The sequence below is a fragment of the Hemiscyllium ocellatum genome, chromosome 11 (genome assembly GCF_020745735.1).
Source record: "Hemiscyllium ocellatum isolate sHemOce1 chromosome 11, sHemOce1.pat.X.cur, whole genome shotgun sequence".
In the NCBI taxonomy this organism is placed as follows: Eukaryota; Metazoa; Chordata; class Chondrichthyes; order Orectolobiformes; family Hemiscylliidae; genus Hemiscyllium; species Hemiscyllium ocellatum.
The window spans coordinates 95,040,334-95,063,578 of NC_083411.1; the positions used below are offsets into that span (position 1 = coordinate 95,040,334).

Here is a 23,245-nt window from a genome sequence, read left to right on the forward strand (position 1 = left end):
TGTTTAGTGTACAGCTAAATGAAGCAAACTTCATTAAATGGTGCACTCTAGATTTAGGCAAGTTAAAGGGAAATGGTAACATAATGGTAAGTCACTGGACTGCTAATTCAGAAGCTGGAATAATACTTTACAGTCACATGGCAGCTGGAAAGAATGTTAATTAAATTAATTAATAAATCTATAAATACTTGTCTCATTAGTATTACTGAACTACTAGATTGTTGTAAAAATCCATTTGGTTCACTAATGTATTTTAGGGAAGGAAATCTGCAGTCCTTACCTGATGTGTGACTATGAGCTGCAATGTGGTGGACTCTCAATTGTCCTCTGAAATAGCCTAGCAAGTCTCACAGTTCAAGGACAATTTGAAATAGGCATTAAGTGACAACAATACTCAAAGCCAGGTAGAAATTTTTAAAAATGCTAAGAAATTTCAAGTCACAGATTGTACTAGATGTTATAATATCTCAGTGTTAGTATTTTAATTACATACTTGGCTATGGTACACCTAAAAATGTGACAGGATTATGAGGGAACCAAGGATAACTGTTTTAACACCAGTAATGCTATAGATTGGAGAAAGATGAAATTCTATTATTGAGCGACCATTATAATGAATTATCATGAAAGAGCATGTTTCTTTTGCTTTCTCTTTGAAGTAGTTATGAAGCAGCTAGTTAGTATAAAACATTTGTTTAGAACGGTTTAGAGCTTATTTGCAATTTCTAACTGTATCGTGCAGACCAACCTTTCAAAATTGTTTTTCTGATAAAATTCAGCTTCTTCGCAAATTGCTAATCAGTTACTGAATTTCATAATGTTTTTAAAAATTTTTTTTCAACATCAACTTCCAATTTTCATTTAAATTGAAATGCAGTCTCTGAATTCGACAGAGTCCTACTATAAATTCACTCAAACAACATTTTCTATTTAAAAAAGTATAGGGTGTTCATTCTGTCTCCTAGAAACTTCAACTTGTTAGCAATAAATTTTCTTCTTTAGGGAGATATAGGACTTCCTGTTAAGTCTTTATTCTCTAAAAGATGACAATTAGCACCTTTTAAACTAATGAGGAAAAAAAACCATGAGTCAGTAATCTACAATATTGTTTTCAAACTCCAATACTGCTGTATAGAAGGCTGCAGTGAAATTCCACAAATCACGTCTTCGCACTAATTTGTATCTCAGTGAGGTCAGCTAAGTAAGCTGTCAGCATAAAGAAAGAACTCACCTCCACCTGTTGGCAGATTTGAATGAGTCTCCCCATCTGTGACTCCAACTCTGTGTTCCTCTTCACCAAATTCGCAAGATTAGTTTCCAATGCTTGCTGTAGTACAAGACAAGAATTAGTCGTAAGAGATTTCAGGTGCTGTCATGTCCTTTCATATTAGCTTTTGTATGGTTGTCAAGCTGAAGGATATTGGCAAACTCATTTTTGGCATGCTGGGTCATGGTTTAAAACAAAAATCCATGATCAAAAAATAATTATCAATAAAAATGTATCTACTATTTGTTACAAGTAATGTACATTAGTCCAAAGTCATAAGAATTTCCCTTTACCTGCACCAAAAAGACATTTCTTCGTTAATGTGATTGATATTAACAAGGGTTGTTATGTGCTATGGAAACTTTTCACTTGCAAGCTGGGTCAAAATGGCTTAAACTTGAGATATAGGACCATGATAATGGCAGAGAGAAGGAAAGCTAAATCTCAACAATGGGGTCCTGATAAAAAAATTCTGAGTTCAAAGGAGATGCTAACCCCTGATGGCACTCAATCCACACACAGTTGGATTTAATGTAATCCTTAAAATTCAAAGAAGGTAGATGTGGCATCAACAATTTTAAAGCCATTATTTTTAGCCATGTAGAAGAACCTTTCTAAAATGTACCTTTGAGTATTAATAGCCATTAACTTATTGAACAAAAGTGATATTATAGAGAATAAAGAATGCTGGGGGATAATGACAGGAAAAGAAAAAGAAGGAAGCACATGTCAGGTACAGAGAGGATAGATCGAGTGAATCCTTAGAAGAGTATAAAGGCAGTAGGAGTATATTTAAGAGAGAAATCAGGAGGGCAAAAAGAGGACATGAGATAGCTTTGGCAAGTAGAATTAAGGAGAATCCAAAGGGTTTTTACAAATATGTTAAGGACAAAAGGGTAACTAGGGAGAAAATAGGGCCCCTCAACGGTCAGCAAGGCGGCCTTTCTGTGGAGCCACAGAAAATAGGGGAGATACTAAACAAGTATTTTGCGTCAGTATTTACTGTGGAAAAGGATATGAAAGATATAGACTGTAGGGAAATAGATGGTGACATCTTGCAAAATGTCCAAATTACAGAGGAGGTGGTGCTAGATGTCTTGAAACGCATAAAAGGTGGATAAATCCCCAGGACCTGATCACATGTATCCGAGAACTCTGTGGGAAGCTAGAGAAGTGATTGATGGGCCTCTTGCTGAGATATTTGTATCATCAATAGTGCCAGAAGACTGGAGGTTGGCTAACGTGGCGCCACTGTTTAAGAAAGGTAGGAAGGCCAAGCCAGGGAACTATAGACCGGTGAGCCTGACGTCGGTGGTGGGCAAGTTGTTGGAAGGAATCCTGAAGGACAGGATGTACATGTATTTGGAAAGGCAAGGACTGATTAGGGATAGTCAACATGGCTTTGTGAGTGGGAAATCATTCTCACAAACTTGATTGAGTTTTTGAGGAAATAACAAAGAGGATTGATGAGGGCAAAGTGGTAGATGTGATCTATATGGATTTCAGTAAGGTTTCAACAAGGTTCCCCATGGGAGACTGATTAGCAAGGGTAGATCTCATAGAATACAAGGAGAACTAGCCATTTGGATACAGAACTGGCTCAAAAGTAGAAGACAGAGGCTGGTAATAGAGTAGTTTTTCAGACTGGAAGCCTGTGACCAGTGGAGTGCCACAAGGATCGGTGCTGGGTCCTCTACTTTTTGTCATTTACATAAATGATTTGGATGTGAGCAAAACAGGTACAGTTAGTAAGTTTACAGAGGATACCAAAATTGGAGGTGTAGTGGACAGCAAAGAGGATTACCTCAGATTACAACAGGATCTGGACCAGATGGGCCAATGGTGCTGAGAAGTGGCAGATGGAGTTTAATTCAGATAAATGCAAGGTGCTGCATTTTGGGAAAGCAAATCTTAGCAGGACTTATACACTTAATAGAAAGGTCCTAGAGAGTGTTGCTGAACAAAGAGACCTTGGAGTGCAGGTTCATAGCTCCTTGAAAGTGGAGTCGCAGGTAGATAGGATAGTGAAGAAGGCGTTTGGTATGCTTTCCTTTATCGGTCAGAGTATTGAGTACAGGAGTTGGGAGGTCATGTTGCGGCTGTACAGGGCATTGGTTAGGCCCCTGTTGGAATATTGTGTGCAATTCTGGTCTCCTTCCTATAGGAAAGATGTTGTGAAACTTGAAAGGGTTCAGAAAAGATTTATAAGGAAGTTGCCAGGGTTGGAGGATTTGAGCTACAGGGAGAAGCTGAACAGGCTGGGGCTGTTTTCCCTGGAGCATTGGAGGCTGAGGGGTGACCTTATAGAGGTTTACAAAATTATGAGGGGCACGGATAGGATAAATAGACAAAGTCTTTTCCCAGGAGTTGGGGACTCCAGAACTATAGGGCATAGGTTTAGGGTGAGAGTGAGAGGGGAAAAGATATGAAAGAGACTTAAGGGGCAACGTTTTCACACAGAGGGTGGTACGTGTATGGAATGAGCTGCCAGATGAAGTGGTGGATGCTGGTACAATTGCAACATTTAATAGACATCTGGATGGGTATATGAATAGGAGGAGTTTGGAGGGATATGGGCCTGATGCTGGCAGGTGGGACTGGATTGGGTTGGGATATCTGGTCGGCATGGACGGGCTGGTCCGAAGGGTCTGTTTCCATGCTGTACATCTCTTTGACTCTATCTAATATCCATTAAGTCTGAAACAAGTGGCAGATCTCTCTCAATTGTCTCATCTGAGTTACTTTTTACTTAATAGCTTTTGTGGGAAATGGGCACCTGTACATAAATTTTGAGACTCTACAATGACAATATAATCTGATATAGATGTAAAATATCAATCAATACACAAAACAGAATGGCGGAAAAACAAATTTCACGGTGAAAAAAATGCAATGATTAAACATTTGGCGCAGAGGTGTAGCTTTTGCCCCAGTATACATCGTAGTTTCTATTATAGGCAAACGTTTATTTGTCTGTCGCTTAATTATGATTAAATAATTAATTAAAATACTAAGAGCTACAAGCTAACTGCAAATTGAGCATAGACAGAAGGTTCAGAACAGAGTATGGATCTAAACAGAGAAGGCAGTATTTGTCTGCAAATCCAAAAATAAAATTAAAAGAAATCAAGGAGTCATGTTACAGGATAACAACTGCTGATAATTTATTGAGTGGTCCTTTATTCTTGCCCTCAGGGCAGTGGGTTAGCCTGAGAAACATAGTTTACCAAGTGGAGAATAATTAGCTATTTACAGACAAATGAGTGTCAGGGCTCTCGAAGCATTCAACCAGGACACAAGGATTTGCACGAGCTGCATTATATCCTCAGGGCGTACTTCCCCCTGCCTCTGCTTGGCTGGCTGAACCAACTTTAACTTGGTTTAATTGGTTTAACTGCCTTAATTGGTATGAAACAGGACTTCCCTCCGTCTAGGAGAAAGTCTCACTTCAGAGAGATCCCAGTTAATTGAATAAAAAAAGTGAGGTCTGCAGATGCTGGAGATCAGAGCTGAAAATGTGTTGCTGGTTAAAGCGCAGCAGGTCAGGCAGCATCCAAGGAACAGGAAATTCGACGTTTCGGGCACAAGCCCTTCATCAGGAATGAGGGAAGTGTCATTCCTGATTTGTCATTCCTGATGAAGGGCTTGTGCCCAAAACATCGAATTTCCTGTTCCTTGGATGCTGCCTGACCTGCTGCGCTTTAACCAGCAACACATTTTCAGCCCAGTTAATTGAAAGCCAACATCTCTGTACCACAATAAGAGCAGAGGCCACTCTCAGCTTTACAAGATAAAATATGGGTGCCCTCAAATGCTGCTCAGCCACGGGGGTCAGATTGGAGTGCCTGAGTGAAGGCTGGAAATTGGATGTGTTAAAGTTAAACGGTGGGAAGGGGTGGGCCCTTATTGCCATATGAGACCCCTGAAGGAGACACTTCTTCCAGTTTATTTATTGGATGTAGGTATAATGTGATGAAGCACTTAAATGCCCACTAAAGGACCTTAATTGTGTAATGACTGTGTGGTTCACTTGACATCTTGGCCTCAGCCTGAGAATTAAATGGAGCAGTGAGGATCAACATGATACCAAAGGTACAGCCTAATTTACACATCTGCGTATCCATTTTCCCATCGACAGGTCACCCGTAAAATACCATCCCATGTTTCTACATTTTGTTGGGAATACAAATCTATATTTGTATATCAAGATGAGATCTGGAATATATTGAATTGCTTGGACACTTTTGGAATTAACAGAGGTTTTTAACAAAGGGCTTCAAAGAACCTATATGATTTTTTGGGAATATTTTAATGTGGGCTGTGATTCATCCAATGATTACAGAAAGTCAGAAAACCATCTCCTGTTTTGCTTTGCTTGGCTTAGAGATGGGATGTAGTGCATTTATTTACTGGAAAACTGGATTTTGGAAGAAAGTTTAAAAAGTCCCTGTGCTGATGGTTGCTCAGCAACCATGTTGTGAACTTCGGTTGTGTTACCAAAACTCTAGAGGGTCCAAGGAGGAAAGAATTTCCAAAGCAACAATAGGACTGCAAAACTTATTCATTGAAGTATTTGGAAACATGATAAATTTCCTCACCTGAATATTTTGATTACCTTGCAAAACAGTGAAAAGCTGAACTGTGTCAATTATCCAAACACTTCTAACCAACTTGATCGCCATCTAAACTGAAGCCTTGTTTAATAGATCTGCCATCAAGCAAGGGTGTTAGCAATCTGATTTTATCATCAAGCAACCTAGTGGACTATGAGAATCCTCAAATCTTATTATTGCTTCCAAACCATTAGCCAATAGCTTTCTTTTATATCTTTAAAAAAAAAATCATCTCTGCAGGGGTTTAGTTGTCCTTTCCGTTGTGTAAATATGTCAGTTTTGGGATTAAAATATGATATACTCCTAATTCTGGATTATATCTTAGAAGTTGAATAGTTTTGCCACTTCTATTAAAGAAGCCTAGTCAAACACTGTCTTGTCCTGGACAGCAATAAAAAAAGCAAAGCAATTAGCCATTTTGGTGGTTAAATCAACATGCTTATTCTAATGATACAACTCATGGAATAATGCAGCTTAAATCACCAGAACATTCATCCTGTCACTATCATAATAGTTTATAAACACAGCTTGGGCTATGCCCTTCTAATGGACGAAAACATTTTGTTAATTCCAACAATGTTTTGTTATTGCATTGAAGTATCAGGTGAGGTGATGTTTTGGTTTTCTGGCTTATTGGATATGTACAATTTCTTCACATATTGAAGATTGTGCAAAAACTGGCTCTAACATTGCTTTAATCCTGAGGCAAACACCGTCACACCAGGAAAGTCACAGATGGATATAGAAATGCAGTTTCTTTTGTGACAAATTTTGAGTTTAATTCCGAATCCTATGTAGTTCACGTGGATGAGCACAAATAATAGTACAATTCTTAGAACTTCATCACAATGCCTTGTACATGTCATATATGCATGACACAGTGGAGGGACAGTCTGCTCAGTTTATTATTGAGTAATAAAACAGCTAGCATAGGACACCATCTGGATACTGACCTTGCAATATACAATGTCACGCAGTTGACAATTCAGCAAAAAAATTAAGTGTGATCGGATTGAATGTCATATAATAAAAATGGATAAGCACGAGTTTGATATGCAATGATTTCACCTTTCAAAGTCTAACATTTGACATTGGTCCTAATACATAGGAAATATTGTTCTATTTATTTCTTTAAATCTTTGCCATGGTGATACAGACTAATCTTATCATTGGATTATACTAGATTGCTAAAGAGAAAATTGTATTTGCAATTCTCTCCTTTAATGCTCTGCCAAGTATTACCCTTATTAAACTTTTCATTCATTAGTCAGAAAGCTGCACAATCCATGCCAGATCTGAGAGCACCTCTGTGGAGATAGACAGTTCAAAATATCTTCTCCAGACAGACAAAATTTGAGATGTTATCATAGAATAGATTCTTCAAGTCCTCACACCAAGTACCTCATGTGCATTAAGATGGGAGATGGAGAGCCTAGCTATGAAAATTTCATTACCTGGATATTACGGAAGGCCTAGGGCCAAGCGTAATCAACACCACAATATGCTATGGTATTGCATTTATGACTAAAATATGTCAGACAGGCGATGTGAATCTGATTGAGCCCAGTTGAAAATAGTAGGGTCTTGAAGCACTTGGTTATCATGTTCCCCTAGTCAGGTAGGAGAAAGTGAGGACTGCAGATGCTGGAGATCAGAGTCAAAAAGTGTGGCATTGGAAAAGCACAGCTGGTCAGGCAGTATCCGAGGAGCCGGAGAGTCAATGTTTTGAGCATAAGCTTTTTATCAGGAATGTTCCTGATAAAGGCCTTACGCTCAAAATGTCAACTCTCCTCCTTCTTGGATGCTGCCTAACTGGCTGTGCTTTTCCAGTGCCACACTTTTTGACTCAATGTTCCTCTAGTCAGCCAAGTAAAAGGAGTAGTTTTTTCCCCCAGGGGCATTCATCAGGTGTAGCCTCCCATGCAGAGTCTCTGTCAACTCAGGGAACTCCTATCTCTCCAGTTCAAATGGTAACATCAGAGGCCAACATGTTAAGAGAACTTATTAACCTGCAAGAGGGAAGGGTTTCTTTTTATAAAAATTGCTTCAGTCCACTTGTACAGTGGCTGGAGGGAAATCTGATCAACTTTTGTTCCCAAAATGAACATCCCACCTCACAAAACTGGCAAGGAAGTGCTTGATTGGCTGACCCCATAATATTTAGGATTGCAGCCCACTGATTTCAGAAAACAGTGGATTTATTGGCAAAGATACTGCTATTTATTTTCACAGACATGCCTCAACACATACCATGTGGAAAGAGTTAGATGTAGATTGGTGCTTCAAATACAAAATCATTTTATTTTCCGTTAGTTTTAACAATTATAAAGGCCTGCATATTATCGCTGGTCATTGACCTGTTTAATATTAGGTTGTTCAATTAACACACAAGTTGAACTCAGAGGGTTTAGAACATTTTTCTAGAACAATGTGTTATGGATCCAATGAGGACTCATGCATTTTTGGATCTGCTGATGTGTAATGAGGCAGGTTTAATGAATGTTGTCAGAGTAAAAGATCCTTTAGGAGAGAATGAACATAACATGATGGAATCTAGCATCCAAATTGAGAGGGAAGAACTTTGGTTAGAAACAACTATGTAAAATGTTAAAGGGTAGTTACAAAGGAATGAGGGCAGAGGTAGCTGGAGTGGACTGAGAAAGGTGTTTAGCAGCAATTATAGTTGAAGAATAATGGCAGACATTTAAGAAAATAATTAATGACTCAACAAAAATGTATTCCAATAAGGAAGAAGAATTTTGAGAAGGGGATAAGCCAACCTTGGTCAACCAGGGAACGTACGGATAGTACCAAATTGAAAGAAAGAAAAGCATACAATGTGGCAAAGATTAGTGGTAAATGGAAGTTTTGAGATGTTTCAAGAACGAAAAGATATATAAGAAAGCGAGAGAAAAAATGAACTTCAAGAGTGAACTTGAGTAATAAGAAGATTGGCAGCAAAAACATCCTTAAATATAGAAAAAAAACTAGGAGAGAGGCCAGACGTAACCCTAGCTCCTCATATAATGAGGCTGGGGAAATGATAATTGGGAACTAGGGAATGACAGTGGAGTTGAATAAAAACTTTGCATCACTGTTCACCAAAGATGACACTAATTGTTAGTCATTTTGGAATGTATTAACGGGCAAAAGGAGGAGAGGAAATAATAACTATAACCAGAAAAAATGAATGAAGGAAACTAATGGGGCTACAGATAGACAAGTCCCTTGGACCCGATGGGATGTGCCCTAGGATATTAAAAGTAGTAGCTACAAAGGTAGTGGAAACAGCGATAGTGATCTTCCAGGATTCCTTAAATTCTGGAGAAGTCCCAGGGGATTGGAAAACTACCAATGTTACACCTTTATTTAAAAAGGGAAGGAGACACAAAAGAAATGTACAAATATGCCAATTAGTTTAACCACCTGTTATTAGGAAAATATTAGTCTATAATAAAAGATGAAGCAGAGCATTTGAACTACATAATATGTTTAAGCAGACCATGCTTCATGAAGAGGAAGTAATGCCTGCCAAATTTACTAGAATTCTTTGAGAAGGTATCAAGCAGGATAGATAAAAGGGAAGCTGTGGATGTAATATACTTGGATCACAGAAGGCATTTTTTTTGAGATACCACACATTAGGCATAAGGTAAGAGTTCTGGATGTAAGTTTGCTCGTTGAGCTGGAAGGTTCATTTTCAGATGTTTCATCACAATTCTAGGTAACATCAGTGAAGCACTGGTGTTAGGACCCGCTTTCTATTTACATGTTTAGGTTTTCTTGGGCTGGTGATGTCATTTCCTGTATTGGTGGGAGTTTTTAGTGTTGGAGGTGGTTTAATAGCATGGACAAAGGGTTGACTAACTAATAGAATACAAGCAGTTGGGATAAGGGAGTCATGTTCAGGATTGCAACTTAATACAAGTCAAGTTTTTTTTTAGATTAGATTACTTACAGTGTGGAAACAGGCCCTTCGGCCCAACAAGTCCACACCAACCCGCCGAAGCGCAACCCACCCGTGCCCTTACATTTACCCCTTACCTAACACTACGGGCAATTTAGCATGGCCAATTCACCTGACCCGCACATCTTTGTGACTGTGGGAGGAAACCGGAGCACCCGGAGGAAACCCACGCAGACACGGGGAGAACGTGCAAACTCCACACAGTCGCCTGAGGCGGGAATTGAACCCGGGTCTCTGGCGCTGTGAGGCAGCAGTGCTAACCACTGTGCCACCGTGCCGCCCACTAACTGTGCCACCGTGCCGCCCAGTTCTGTAGGGATTAGTGAGGGAGCCACAAATATTTACAATATACATTAATGACTTGGATGAGAAAAATTAACTTACAATAGCCAAGTTTGTGGATGACACAAAAACAGTGGGTGGACGGAGGTAGAGAAGTGGAAGGCAAGGGGTGAGGATGACAGAATCTGCAGTGATATGGATAGGTTAAGTGAATGGGGAACAACTTGGCAAATAGAATATAATGTGGAAAAATGTGAGGTTATATGTGAGATTATGCACGTTGGCAGAAAGAATAAAAAGAGTGAATATTATTTAAATGGAGAAAGACTGCAGGAAACTATCGACCAGTGGGATTTAGGAGTCCTTGTCCATGAATCACAACAAAAACTAACATCCAAGTTCTGCAATTAATTGGGAAGGCAAATGGTAAGTTGATTCTTATTTCAAATGGAGTAGAAAAATGGGAGAGGAGGTTGGGGGGGGCGTGTTGCAAAAGCTAAACAAGGCACTCATTAGACCACAGCTGGAATACAGTGAACAGTTTTGGATTTTTAGTTTGACGATAGATATACTGGCATTGGGGGTAGTCCAGAGAAGGTTCACTAGGCTGCCACCAGGTATGGAAGGACTATCTTATGAGAGATTGAGTAGTTGGGCCTGTGCTCATTGGAATTTAGAAGAATGCAAGATAATCTTATTAAAACAAAGATTCTTACGAGACTTGACAATATCGTTGTGGGAAGGTCATTTTCCCTTTTAGGAAAGTTTAGGACCAGAGAGCATAATCTCAGAATAACATATGAAGAGAAATTTCTGAACGTAGTGATTCTGTAATTTTTTTCTAAACCGCAAAGGGCTGTCAAGGCTATTTCATTAATATAGTCGAGAGTGTGGTGCTGGAAAAGCACAGCCGGTCAGGCAGCATCCAAGGAGCAGGAGAATCGATGTTTCAAGCATAAGCTCTTCATTAGATTTCCTGACGAAGGGCTTATGCCCGAAAAGTCAATTCTCCTGCTCTCGGATGCTGCCTGACCTGCTGTGCTTTTCCAATACTACACTCGCGACTCTGATCTCCACTCCTCACTTTCTCCATCATGTTTCATTAATATAGTCAACGGTAAGACAAACGATTTTTGTTTAGTAAGGAAAGCAAGGGTTAGAGGGAAAAAAAAAGGAAAATGAAGTAGAAGATTATCAGAGCAGCCAAGTGTACACTAAATGGTGGAACAAACTTGATGGGATAAGTGGCTTAATTCTGTTCCTACGTCTTATGATTTATCTCAATCCATTGAGGTGTTTCAAGGTAGCAATCCCGTAAATAAAGATCATGACCTATGCTGTGTTTATTTCCCTGTATTAATCGTACAAATTATTTCCTGTCAGTACCTCAGCTTAACATTAGGTAAATTCAACATTCCCTAGATTGAGTCTTCCTCGAAGTTACTAGTCAGAGAGAATCCTGATTCATCAAAATGTGCTTCTTTGTGTGTGGTTCATACTATGTTGTACAGGATGATTTGAACATTGTTTCAAAAATTTCAAAGACTCCTTTTCAGAATAATACTTAAAATCCTCAAACAGCATGGTGAATATTCAACACAGCAGAAGCTTCTGTGGAGAATCAACTTACAGCAGTCAAAACTCCCCATTGTATACTATGGAAATAATGTGATGAAATCTAATTTGTAACCTAATATGTTTAACATGAACTAGAGACTTGAATTTGAATTAAAATGACTGAAAGTTACTTCTATTGTACAAGACCACATATTTAATGATTTTGGGGGTTAACTATAAATTATAATAAATGTTTGATGGTTTCAATTGGAAAAAGAAAGCTTCACGACCTGAAAAAAATTCAAGTCTTCCATGTTGTTGTCACTTGCCACAGAATGGTATTTCGCAGTAGCCAAAAAAAAGGTAGAAGTTGAGACTGAACAGACCAAAAGTCTATGGAGTTAAGCTACAGAGTATTACAAAGCTGTAAATGCCAGGAACAAAATAAAATAGACAGCATCCTTTCTATCTTCCTGTGGGGAAGACAGAAAACACTAGAAAGTTTTTAAAAATTCGTTAAAAAATCTTGCTCAACTATTGAGTCAAATGAACACCATAACCATGCAAGCAACATCTCACCATTACAAAAATCAAAAGGATTGAGAAAATAAGGGACTTTGCATCCCATTAGCTAGGCTATTATTCTTCAGAATTTTGTTTACCCTGAACCATATAAGTTTTTCATAATATTACATTTGCTCAACTGTTTGTCTTTTATCTGCCCTGAGTAATTGTGCATGTTTGGCAATTGAAGGAGTATAGTTTATGATTTGGATGTGCCAGCGTTGGACTGGAATGGACAAAGTTTAAAAAAAACACACAATACCAGATTATAGTCTCACAGGTTTATGTTGAAGCACTAGCTTTTGGAGCGCTGCTCCTTCATCAGGTGCTAGTTAGAGTTCAGTGCATTACAAATGCGAGTTATTTTTGCTAATATTAAAGTAAACCCAGTCTTGTTTGCTTTTGTTCTGGACAGCTGTCAAAAAAATCAGTCATTTAAGTTGCCTTATTAGCATTCTTATATATTTTTATAATTTTGTGAAGATTTGTGTCGCAGGACAGCATGATCAATGGCATACTTTCCCAGATATGTCATGACAACCTCTTTAATATTACTTGGCAGCATACTTTCTTTCTAAGAATCTTTTGATCACTTTTCACAGAAAAGGACTTGGAAAGAAAGTTACTTTAAACTTGTGCATTAAAAGTTAGCATATTCATGCAATGTAAGGCTATAGACAGTTAAGGTACTAATAATAGTTTCTTTTCAATATCATAGTGGCATTTTTAATGACTAATTAGAGAAGAGATTGAATAAACAGCTTCAGGGATCAAAATTCATCCCAAAAACTTTTGAAATGCAAAAGTTCCATTACACGAAATGTGAAAATGCTAAATTTGAGCAGAAATGAAGGCTAGAAATGTCAGAAAAAGGACTACAGTGTGAAACCTACTTCCTATTGTCACCAAATGAAAGTATGGCAATACGGTGGTTGTGAAATATTGAATTAATGGCTTATACTAACAATAATCTCATTGGTGATCTGAGAACTTGAATTATATTTAAAGCAAATACAAATTTATCAGTGAAAAGTGACATGGGCGTATCGAACGTTCATAAAAACCCAACCATTCTTAATTACCATTAGGGAAACAAACCTATCATTACCCAAATTAAGTTGGAGGGAAACATAGTTATCAGCAATCTATCCTTTTGAAGTAACTCAATGAAGCATTGTGTTGTGCCAAGGGTAGGTTTAAAAAAAAATGGTGAGTATAACCATATCATGAAAATAAAAGATTTTGTTTCAAATGTGTCAAAGGGTGATGGTCAAAGGTTGTTTCTCAGACTGGAGGTCTAGGTCTAGTCGAGTGCCACAGATCTGGATGTGGATGTACAAGGCATGATTAGTGAGTTTGCAAATGAGAAAAAAATTAGGACATATCAATAGCAAGGAATATAAACAAAAATTAGAGAGATCTTGATCAGATGGGAAAGTGGGCCGAGGATTGGGAAATACATTTCAGTGCAGAGAAGTGTGAGATGTTGCACTTTGGAAAGGCAAACTAAGGCAGGACTTATACAGTAAATCGTAGGGTCTTGAGGAGTGTAGTGGAATAGAGGGAGCTAGGAGTACAAGTACATAGTTAATTGAAAACATTGTCACAGGTGGACAGAGTAGTGAAGGCGGCATTTAGCATGCTGGCTTTCATTGGTTGAGGCGTGAGTTTTGGAGTTGGAACGTTATGTTACAGTTGTATAAATCGTTGGTGAGACTGAAACTGGAGGATTATGTACAGTTTGTCACCCTGTTACAGGAAAGACACAGCTAAACTGGAAAGAGTGCAAAGATGATTTACGAGGATGTTGCCAGGACTATTCGACCTGAGTTTAGGGAGAGATTGGCCAGAATAAGACTTTGTTCCTTAGAATGTAGGAGAATGAGGGGTGACCTTATTGAAGTGTATAAAATCATGAGGGGCATAGATAGGATGAAAGTGTATAGTCTTTTTCCTAGGGATGGGGAATTGAAAACTAGAGGGCATAGGTTTAAGGTGAAGGGAAAAGATTTAAGAAGGACATGAAGAGCAACTTCTTCATGCAGAGAATGATGTAGATATGGAATGGGCTGCCTGAGAAAGTGGTTGAGACAGGTACAATAGCAACATTAAAAAAAAACCTTTGGGTAGGTATATGGACCAAATGTGGAAAATTCGAACTGGCTGAGAAGGCACCATGGTCTGCATGGACCAGTTTGGGTTGAAGGGCCTAATTCCATGCTGCGTACTCTACTATGATTAGAAAGGGTATATTTCTATCTTTGCAGCTTGTGTTAACTATAGAACGGGTTATAATAAGTCACTCTGTATGTCATTTCACAGAGATATCACTTTTAGCTGTAAAATGTTATCCAATGCTGCATAAATGACATTTTCATTTTCCACGTCAGTCAGACTATTGGCTTAAATAATGTTGCTCACTTAAAAGCCAGTCAGTGATAACTTGATAAAGGGTGGCTTAGCACCCATTACTAACCAGGCTGAGATTAATGTAACTCACACGAGGAGGACCAAAGAAAAGAATACTTGCATTTTAATCTGATTTCAATGGAATGAAGATTATGACTTCACCAGTTTATTGTCCCAATATTGTAGAACATCTCACATTTAAAAAGGGGTTTTGTATATCTACACATGTACATGTCAAGATATAAAGGAAAACCTCAACTCTCAGAATCAATTTCTTTGACCCTTGAGGGAAATTGTCAAAAAGGCTAATTGAAGAATGACTTTCTTAAAATACTTTTTCTTTAAATTGAAACATTAAAATAGTATAACTGAGCTCTATAACAATTAGGAGTCATAAAGTCTTAATTTGGACAATTACAATTTGTAATGACAAAGCTTTAAATGCACCAGACAATAATGTGGCAATGGGCTTATATGGTTTACTTTTATATGGAAAGTAGGTATAGATATAGGATTTTGTTAATAAGGTGGGAGATAGTTAGATATGCTTGCACAGGAGTCCTTCTCAATTGAATTCTCTCACGGCCAAAGATCCCAAAAACTTCAGCTTTTCCTCTGGACTTCTGCCATCCAACATATGATGTAACTTTAGAAAGTCCATGAATAATATTTAAGCAGAGAAGTTGAATCGAGAAACCAAACCAAGAACATCATTGGAACACAGGACACCCAAAAGGAGGGAAGCCAACCAAATGCTTCCAGACACAGCCCTGTTTCAAACTAAGAGAACCGACAGAAGAAACCTCAGAAATCAGATACACTTTAAAACAGTATTTTCCTCAGTGACGAGCTGAAAATCCCAAAGTTTTTGACCTAGCTAGCAGAGAGGGAAAGGCAGGCAGCGACAATGCAAGGACCCCAAACATAGGAAGCCTGATTAAAATGTTTGTGATTAAAACTGTGTTTAGATTCTAATAAGGTTTTAATCTGTGTTTATTTAGGTGTATTTAATTACTATCCTCTGGATAATTGTGTTAATTTCAGTTTTATTGCATTTACCTTTGTTTTCTTGTATTAAACCTACTTTTTTGTATTTAAATAAAGCACAGATCCTTTTGCCTATGAAACACCTATCTACTGCTTTTTTCATTTCACATTCCCTAAGTCCAGTGCCTAGAACCAGGCATCTGGGGGCAATTTGAACCACCAAAAATTAGGAAATTACTGGTTTGATTGCAAACCAGAACCCTACACCCCAATAACCCACCCAGACCTACAATTCTCTTAGTGCCATTTTTATATTCCTCTCCTCATCCAATGTCCTCTCCCATTCTTGAAGTTCTGAAGCAACAGCTTTTCTGCAGCATTGGCTGATATTGTTCAATGACATTGGCAGGCTTCTCCCCACTCAACCTCTCCCTTTTGTGACCTAGAATTAAGGGTGACACAGTCAAGGCCACATTTATTGCCAATTTCTGGTTACACCAGTGTACATTCTACCTGAACTGCTGGACCACCTGTGATGATAAAGCACCCATGTTGGCGATAGGTAGAGATTCTAGGATTCTGACAAAGCAGTAAAAGAGGAAAGGTAATATTTGTCCAAGGTAATACAGTGCATGGTTTGCAGAAGAACTTAGAGGAGCTAGTGTTCTCTTAACTTTACTATTTTTGTATTCTTTTTGGTACAAGAACCTGAGGAAAAACATACTGTTAAACTAAACTTGGCAAGTTGCTGCAGCATCTCTTATAAAGAACAGAATCAAACCAGTGTGCTATTTATATAGCGGTGAGTTCACCATGCATGGTTAATGACATCTGACCTAGCTTTACTGAATAGGATTGGTGATAAACATGAACAAGAGAAAATAATTTGACATAAGGAAAAATACAACATTGTAGCAAAATTCTAAAAGAGTTTGAAATAATAGTTTCAATAAACTGTTTTTCTTTTTACAGACAATATAAAGCTTGGTTTATTTCAGGAAAGTGAATCATATCAACTTCAAAAAGAGATAAGATTAAGAAAAAGAAGACTGCTTGCTTTGGACATGAAGGAAATTGAACAGCCCCAGGGGTAAAGAAGAGCTCATCCAGTTTCAAAAGTATTGCATCAATTTCCTCTGGACATCCTGCACTAGTCTAAATTTATGACACGACTAGACAAAGCTGAACCAGAAAGAGCTGCTGTTAAATTTGATGATAACTGAAGCAAGAAGCTTAAGTCAATGGTTCAAATCTCTGTTTGCCTTCAATATGTCAGTGTTGGATTGAACAGACACTGAGGATATAATGTTTGTGCTGGATAACTGTTCACAACATAAGAGAAGATTTTGTCAATCTTCTTCATTTCTTGAGCAGCTATGGTTCATTAAACTGTCAAAACTCTAAATAATAAGGCCAGGGGGATAGGTGTATTGCAGGTTGCAATTTAATAAAGAGATGGGAATGGTTTCTATTATTCTATAATACTAAAATCTTTGGACATGTCTATCAATTGCAATGCCACTATTACAATAATATCAACACAACAAGAGTAATTGTTACAACCCAGGCAGGGTTCCCCTAGTTGTTGCAGTTCCCACATCAGTAAACTCTCATGTAAGGAGGGATGAGTTAACTTCCCTCTTACTCTGCAGTGTCCCATCCCTCCAAACCCCCAAACAACCTCAATTGGTCACAAAGTTTAATTTACAAGGGATTCCTCCAAAAGGATGCCTTTCTCCAGACCAATGAATTTATGATGCCAATGTAACCAGGTTTTCTTGATTTAGTGAGAGAATGAGTTTATTATTCCAAAACACAACAATAAATAGACACAGAAGAAATGAGAGGAGGTGAGTCAAAAATAAAGCTACGAGATGTACAGTCTCTATGGGTAATTTGTGAAGAGTAGATAATAGTTAAACAATAGATTTCAGGATGCTTGGTTTTGCAGGTTGAAATCATTGTGTCCACTTTCCTTTTGGAAATAGTCAGCTTGCAGCACTCAGAACTAGAGTCTTTATTTTCCTTTTTGTTTATATTTGATTGGCTTGCTGACTACTTGGCCTTAGCACTCAGTGAGGGTATCCTTCAAATGCAACGTAGGAGCGGCTACTGGGGTGCTTTTCTGATTGTAATCTTCTCAGCACACTTGTACTCGAACTCAGGCTAGTATCCAGAAACACCGCAGACCAATGGCATGCGTGAGTCCCTCAGCTCACTAGCACAGCTTCATCCACAGACCAGAGCTGATCTGGTTTTTAACCCCTGTTCTTGTATATTCTTAGAAGGAAAGACACGAAGCATCTCCCTCACCCAGACTGCTGTCTTTTCTCCCATCATGTTCATCATCTGAGATAATGCCAGCTAATTACAGTTCAATTCATGATGCATTTTCTCCCTATTTAAATGCATTCCTTTGAAGTTTCCTCAACACCTTGTCAGGTGTGACATTCCATTGTTTTTGTCTCCAGACAGACAATGTATTTAAATTTAGTCATCCTCTGTAATTTTTCACAAAAATAGTTAACGCATCTGTTGATCATCTGGGATTATGACCCTGAATCATGACACAATGAATCATTTTCGTGTTGACATGTTTACAATTAAAATGAAAGCTAAGAATTTGTAATGGAAATACAAATATGAAGATCATGCAACTTTAAAATGGTCCAATTACACCCCACTTTCTAACCTCACATCACCTGAAAATTAGATTTAGTTTTGTTCGGCTTGTCTGGACTTTCCTCTTCCTTGATGTATTTTCAAGTCATATTGGTTACACAGGTTATCACTACCTAGTTTTTTTAAATTAAAAAAAGTATTTACTCAGCAATGTGGGTATTGCTGCTAAGGACAGCATTTATTATTCAACCCCAGTTTCCTTTGTGGAGGGACTGAGCTGCCTTCCTGAAGCACTGCAGCCAGTGAGGTGTAGGTGCACTTGCAGAAGGCTGTGTTCCCATATATTGGACCCTGAAGATTTATCAGGTTCTGGCCACAAGATCACAGCTGTATTGTCAAATTCTACAGACAGACACGTGAAAGAGATAAGTACACTGGAGATCAGCGAGACCACTACCATGAAGTTCTCTCCAAAGTCCACATCCCTCAAATAATAAACTGATGCCTGTGGACTGAGATAAGGTAACTGCAAAATGACTTATTGTTTTCTAAAGGAAACTTCATACTCATTGCTTCTGTTTATTGTGGCATGCCACAACTTTCAAAATGTGGAATTCTTGGAAATAGTGTTAAGTTGGCCAGACAAAATGAACTCCCATCATCCCCAAGCAGTGATTTGCCAAAGGAAATCATTGAAGCAGACACACATTGCAAATCCAAGAACAGAATCAATACTTGAAATGGAGAATGATACGTGGTTATAAAGGATGGAGGTAGTGAGATTAAATTTGGATTTGCTTTGGTGGTACAGATGAATAAATGAGAGAGATCAGCAAATATCAATAATTTCATTGCATCTACTGCATATAATCATGTGAAGCTTGAGTGTGTGGGATAAACTGCAGATTCTGCTACTGGGTTCATGGCAAAGAGCACATTTTATCATTGTTATACAGGCTGGATTTGTACAGGAAACAACCACATCAATATCATGTCAAACAAGTTACAAACTCTCTTCTGGATGTGGTTTATGGTTAGACTGAGGACTTGGATTCTGAAGGGTCATTAAAGTGAAAAGAATGCAGACAATACTTCAGCATGTTCACAACTGAGGCAGTGACATCTAATGAAAAAGTTCTTTCAACATATGAAGATCTATTTGCTCCTCAAAGATCATTACCACACCAAGTTGTCTGTGTAGCTGTTGAAGTGTAGAAAGAGTTAGTAATGGCAGACATAATCAATGCGGTCATAAAAACTTATGAAGTGAGAAAAGTCGAATTGGTTCTCAAAACTCATCTAGCTAGTACATTATCTCATCCGCAATGAATTATCAAATGCCAACTAAAGCTTTTTCCTCTATAACTTTGGTTATAAGTTTTCATTCTACTAATTTCTATTTGTATTTTAGGCCCATATTGTTGCTTTGATGTCGTTCAAACAAGCAAGCTCGAGGGCAATAACATTTTCAAGGAACTTGCTAGAGTAAGGGGAGCACATCCTCTCAGCGAAAGATACATGAGTACTTGGCTTCTGTTTATTGTTACAACGATACAAAACAGAATGCATTGAGCTTAATAGGCAGTGTCTTTCCAAGAATTTGCCATGAGCATGCTGTAAGATGTAAACCAGTGACTAATTTGAATATATCTTGCCTAAGTTGTTATTTTTGTGGATCATTTCATTCACAAATAAATTTAGACAATAGCTTAGACTGTACAACATGACCTACTATTGTTAAATTGATTTTGCAAATTCTCAAATGTACATGTTTTTTGTTCTTGAGTAAGGTGATTAGCAAATTGATGCAGGACAGGCCTATTTATTACACTGTAATTTAAAAGGTACAGGTCTCAGTTTGTAAGAGAGAGATTTTGCTTAGAGCAGGTATCAATTTCTTTTGCATTGGAAGAGTGGTGCAAGAGAAAATACAAAGTACAAATGGTAACCAGAATAATCAGCAACTGTCAGAGAAAATTATGGGAAATCCTCCAGTATCTATCAAGTAACATTCCTAAATAGATGCAGGTTATAGTCCAACAAATTTATTTGGAAGCACTGGTTTTCAGAGCACTGCTCCTTCACCAGGTGGTTGTGGAGTATAAGATCATAAGCCACAGAATTTATAGCAAAAGTTTACAGTGTGATGCAAATGAAATTATATATTGAAATTGAAATGGATTGTTTGTTAAGTCTCTCATCTTTTAAAATGACCATATTGGCTTCAGTCCTTTCATATGCAAGTCCCAAAACATTTTTTTTAAAGTTACATTCTCAAGTGAACTTTAACACTTGGTGCCATGTCAGCTCGGATAATGCATTGAAGGCATGAGGTTGAAGTCTGTCAGTGCCCCAATTTTCAGACTGACTCTATTTCTAAAAAAGGATTTACAGAATCTTACACGGATTCATGCAGTTTTGGGACAAAATAAAATGTAATTCCACAAGTACAAGTTCACCCCACAAACACATGTATATGCTCGCATGTTGGGGTGCATGGCGGGGGGGGGATGGTGTGAGTGTCTGTATGTGTATGAGTGTAAAGTGAGAGGGTGTGTGTGTAGGTGGGTGGGGGGTGTGTATGTGTAAGCATATGAGAGACAGCTTGTGTATAAGAGAGGGTCTGCGTGTGTGTGTGTGTGTGTGTGTGTGTGTGTGTGTGTGTGTGTGGAGGGAGGGGAGAGAGAGAGAGAGAGAGACAGAGACAGAGACAGAGAGAGGGAGAGACAGAGAGAGAGAGGGAGAGAGAGAGAGAGAGAGAGGGAGTATTTAATAATTTATGAGCCACACTTCAAAGAGGTCCTTTAAAATTCCATCTTGTTCTTAATACCATTGACCATGCAGCTACAAAGTCAGTAATGGTAAACTGCCAATTACTTCCTTGCTCTGCCTCAGGAACCTCAGCCTCAACCATGTCCATTCACTGTAAACAACTGTAAAATCACTAGAACCATTGTGGGTGAAATTGCTCTAAGTCAGTAGCATGAAATAAGCTTGCAGTAAACTGGCAGGCTGTTTTTACACGACAGCCAATTTTAAGTTCCATTGACTTCACTAGAAAGGATATTTGGACATTGTATAAAATGGGCTGCCAATTTGCTACAAGCATGTTTCTGAAGTAGAGCAATTCCACTCATCATTCCCATAAGAATCTATATCAAGTGTATTGCATAAGGGAAAGGAAGATCATTAAAATACTTTTTAATCTTTGCTCAATTACTGTTGCTGGCAAGTGCATGTTAGGCAAATGTATACTGCTTCTTCCTTCTCGAAGTTAAAAATATCCCAACACCAGATTATAGTTCAACAGGTTCTTTTGGAAGTACAAGCTTTCAGAGCGCTGCTACTTTGTCAGGCAGCTACCTACCTGATGAAGCAGCAGCACTCCGAAAGCTTGTACTCCCAAGTGAACCTGTTGGACTATAACCTGGCGTGGTGATTTATAACTTTGTCCACTCCAGCACCTCCACATCATGGTCTTCTTTCTCAGGCAGAATGATTCATTCAAACAAACAACTAAACACGTTTTAATAACTTGTGCAAGTTGATGCATATGGGGACCAAGCTCTGTGAAAATTGTTCAGTAAAATTCTCTGGCAAGGTGGATTTTGCACAGCCATTGCAAGATGGGTTTGGTCTTAAAGTATAAAAACCATGTTGTAAATAGTTGTGAATAGTTTACTGGCTCCCAAACTTGGACAGAGTTGGGGGAAGACAACAGAAGCTAATTTGCATGGCCATAGGTGGCAGTCTCTTCAGATTACTTTTCTAGTCCCGGAGCAGACAAATGGATGGATTAAATTGGTCATGGCCGGAATGTCCGGTTTCCTCATTTTCTTCAATCTTCTTGAACAACCAAAGTGTAAAACCAAAGCTAGCATGAAATACTTTGAAATTCTCACCTCTATCTTATTGAGCTAATCCATATTATAGGTTGGAGTTAACAGCATCTAAGTTGAGAAGGTCTCACCCAAAAGTAATTTTCCTCTCTTAAGTCAGCTGATATCTCATTTCTGAGATGTTTACGGCAATTATTTGTTCAAGTCTCCATTGGCAAATACAAAAATATCCAAGGTAATTCCACCTATTTCTACCAGCAGCCCATAATCTCATTTTATGGTTCATTGCTTGCTAGGACGCTTAATTGTCAGGTAGTTGGTCCATTATGGGTGATGAATCACCTAATTTTCAGGATGGGCAACGTCTTGATTCAGTGCATGTGCTCGAGACCTGTCACTGGCAGGGATAATGGTTGTTGCTATGGGAACTTTATTTGTGTGAGCGCGCATATGCGTGCCTGAGAATGAAAAATAATATTTATCACATTTAAGATCTTAATTATTACATAATGATTTCTTATAGTTCCTGAATTTAAGGAACTATCATTAGTCTTCTCAATTGATTTTTAGCAAACTCAATTTGTTTTCACCTCCCTCTGTTTCTGCTTATTATTTCTTGATAAAACATTATTGACAACTTACTAAAGCTGCTCAAACAAAGTCCAAACTCCAAGAGCAGATTTAAAAGCTGGTCCAGTAGAACAACATTACTGTAAAGTTCTGAAAACAAAAACTGCTGGAAGTCACAGGAGGTCAGGCAGCATCCATGGGGAGAGAGCAGGCTAACATTGAGTTTACTTGACACTTAATCTGAGCTCTGATGAAGGGTCATCTAGACTCAAAACATTAGTTTGTTCTCTCCTGACCTGCTGTGATTTCCAGCAGTTTTTGTTTATAGTTCAGATTCCAGTATCTGCAATTGTTTGTTCCGACATCATAGCTATAAAGTTAGATTTGCCTTCTCCAGCTGCAGATCAATTCATGAAAGAAACTATTGACATATCATAAAATGAATACATATACTTTTAAGAAGATCGATGTGTCAAGAAAATAATCTCCAAATGTATCTGTAGTAAGGAACGAGCCGCAACGATTAATGAAAAATAATGCCTCCAAATCCATATAGAAACAAGGACAA

The 23,245-nt window shown here is 38.2% G+C and overlaps 1 protein-coding gene across 6 annotated transcripts in view; it reads right to left on the minus strand.

The window, feature by feature from the left end:
- LOC132820264 (probable E3 ubiquitin-protein ligase MID2) overlaps nt 1–23,245 on the minus strand; it is a 243,501-nt gene that overhangs the window by 49,130 nt on the left and 171,126 nt on the right. For all 6 annotated transcript variants that reach the window (XM_060832278.1, XM_060832272.1, XM_060832275.1 and 3 more), the window contains exon 3: nt 1,232–1,327. In XM_060832278.1, the coding sequence (XP_060688261.1) occupies nt 1,232–1,327 (96 nt within the window). The remainder of the gene's footprint in view (nt 1–1,231; nt 1,328–23,245) is intronic.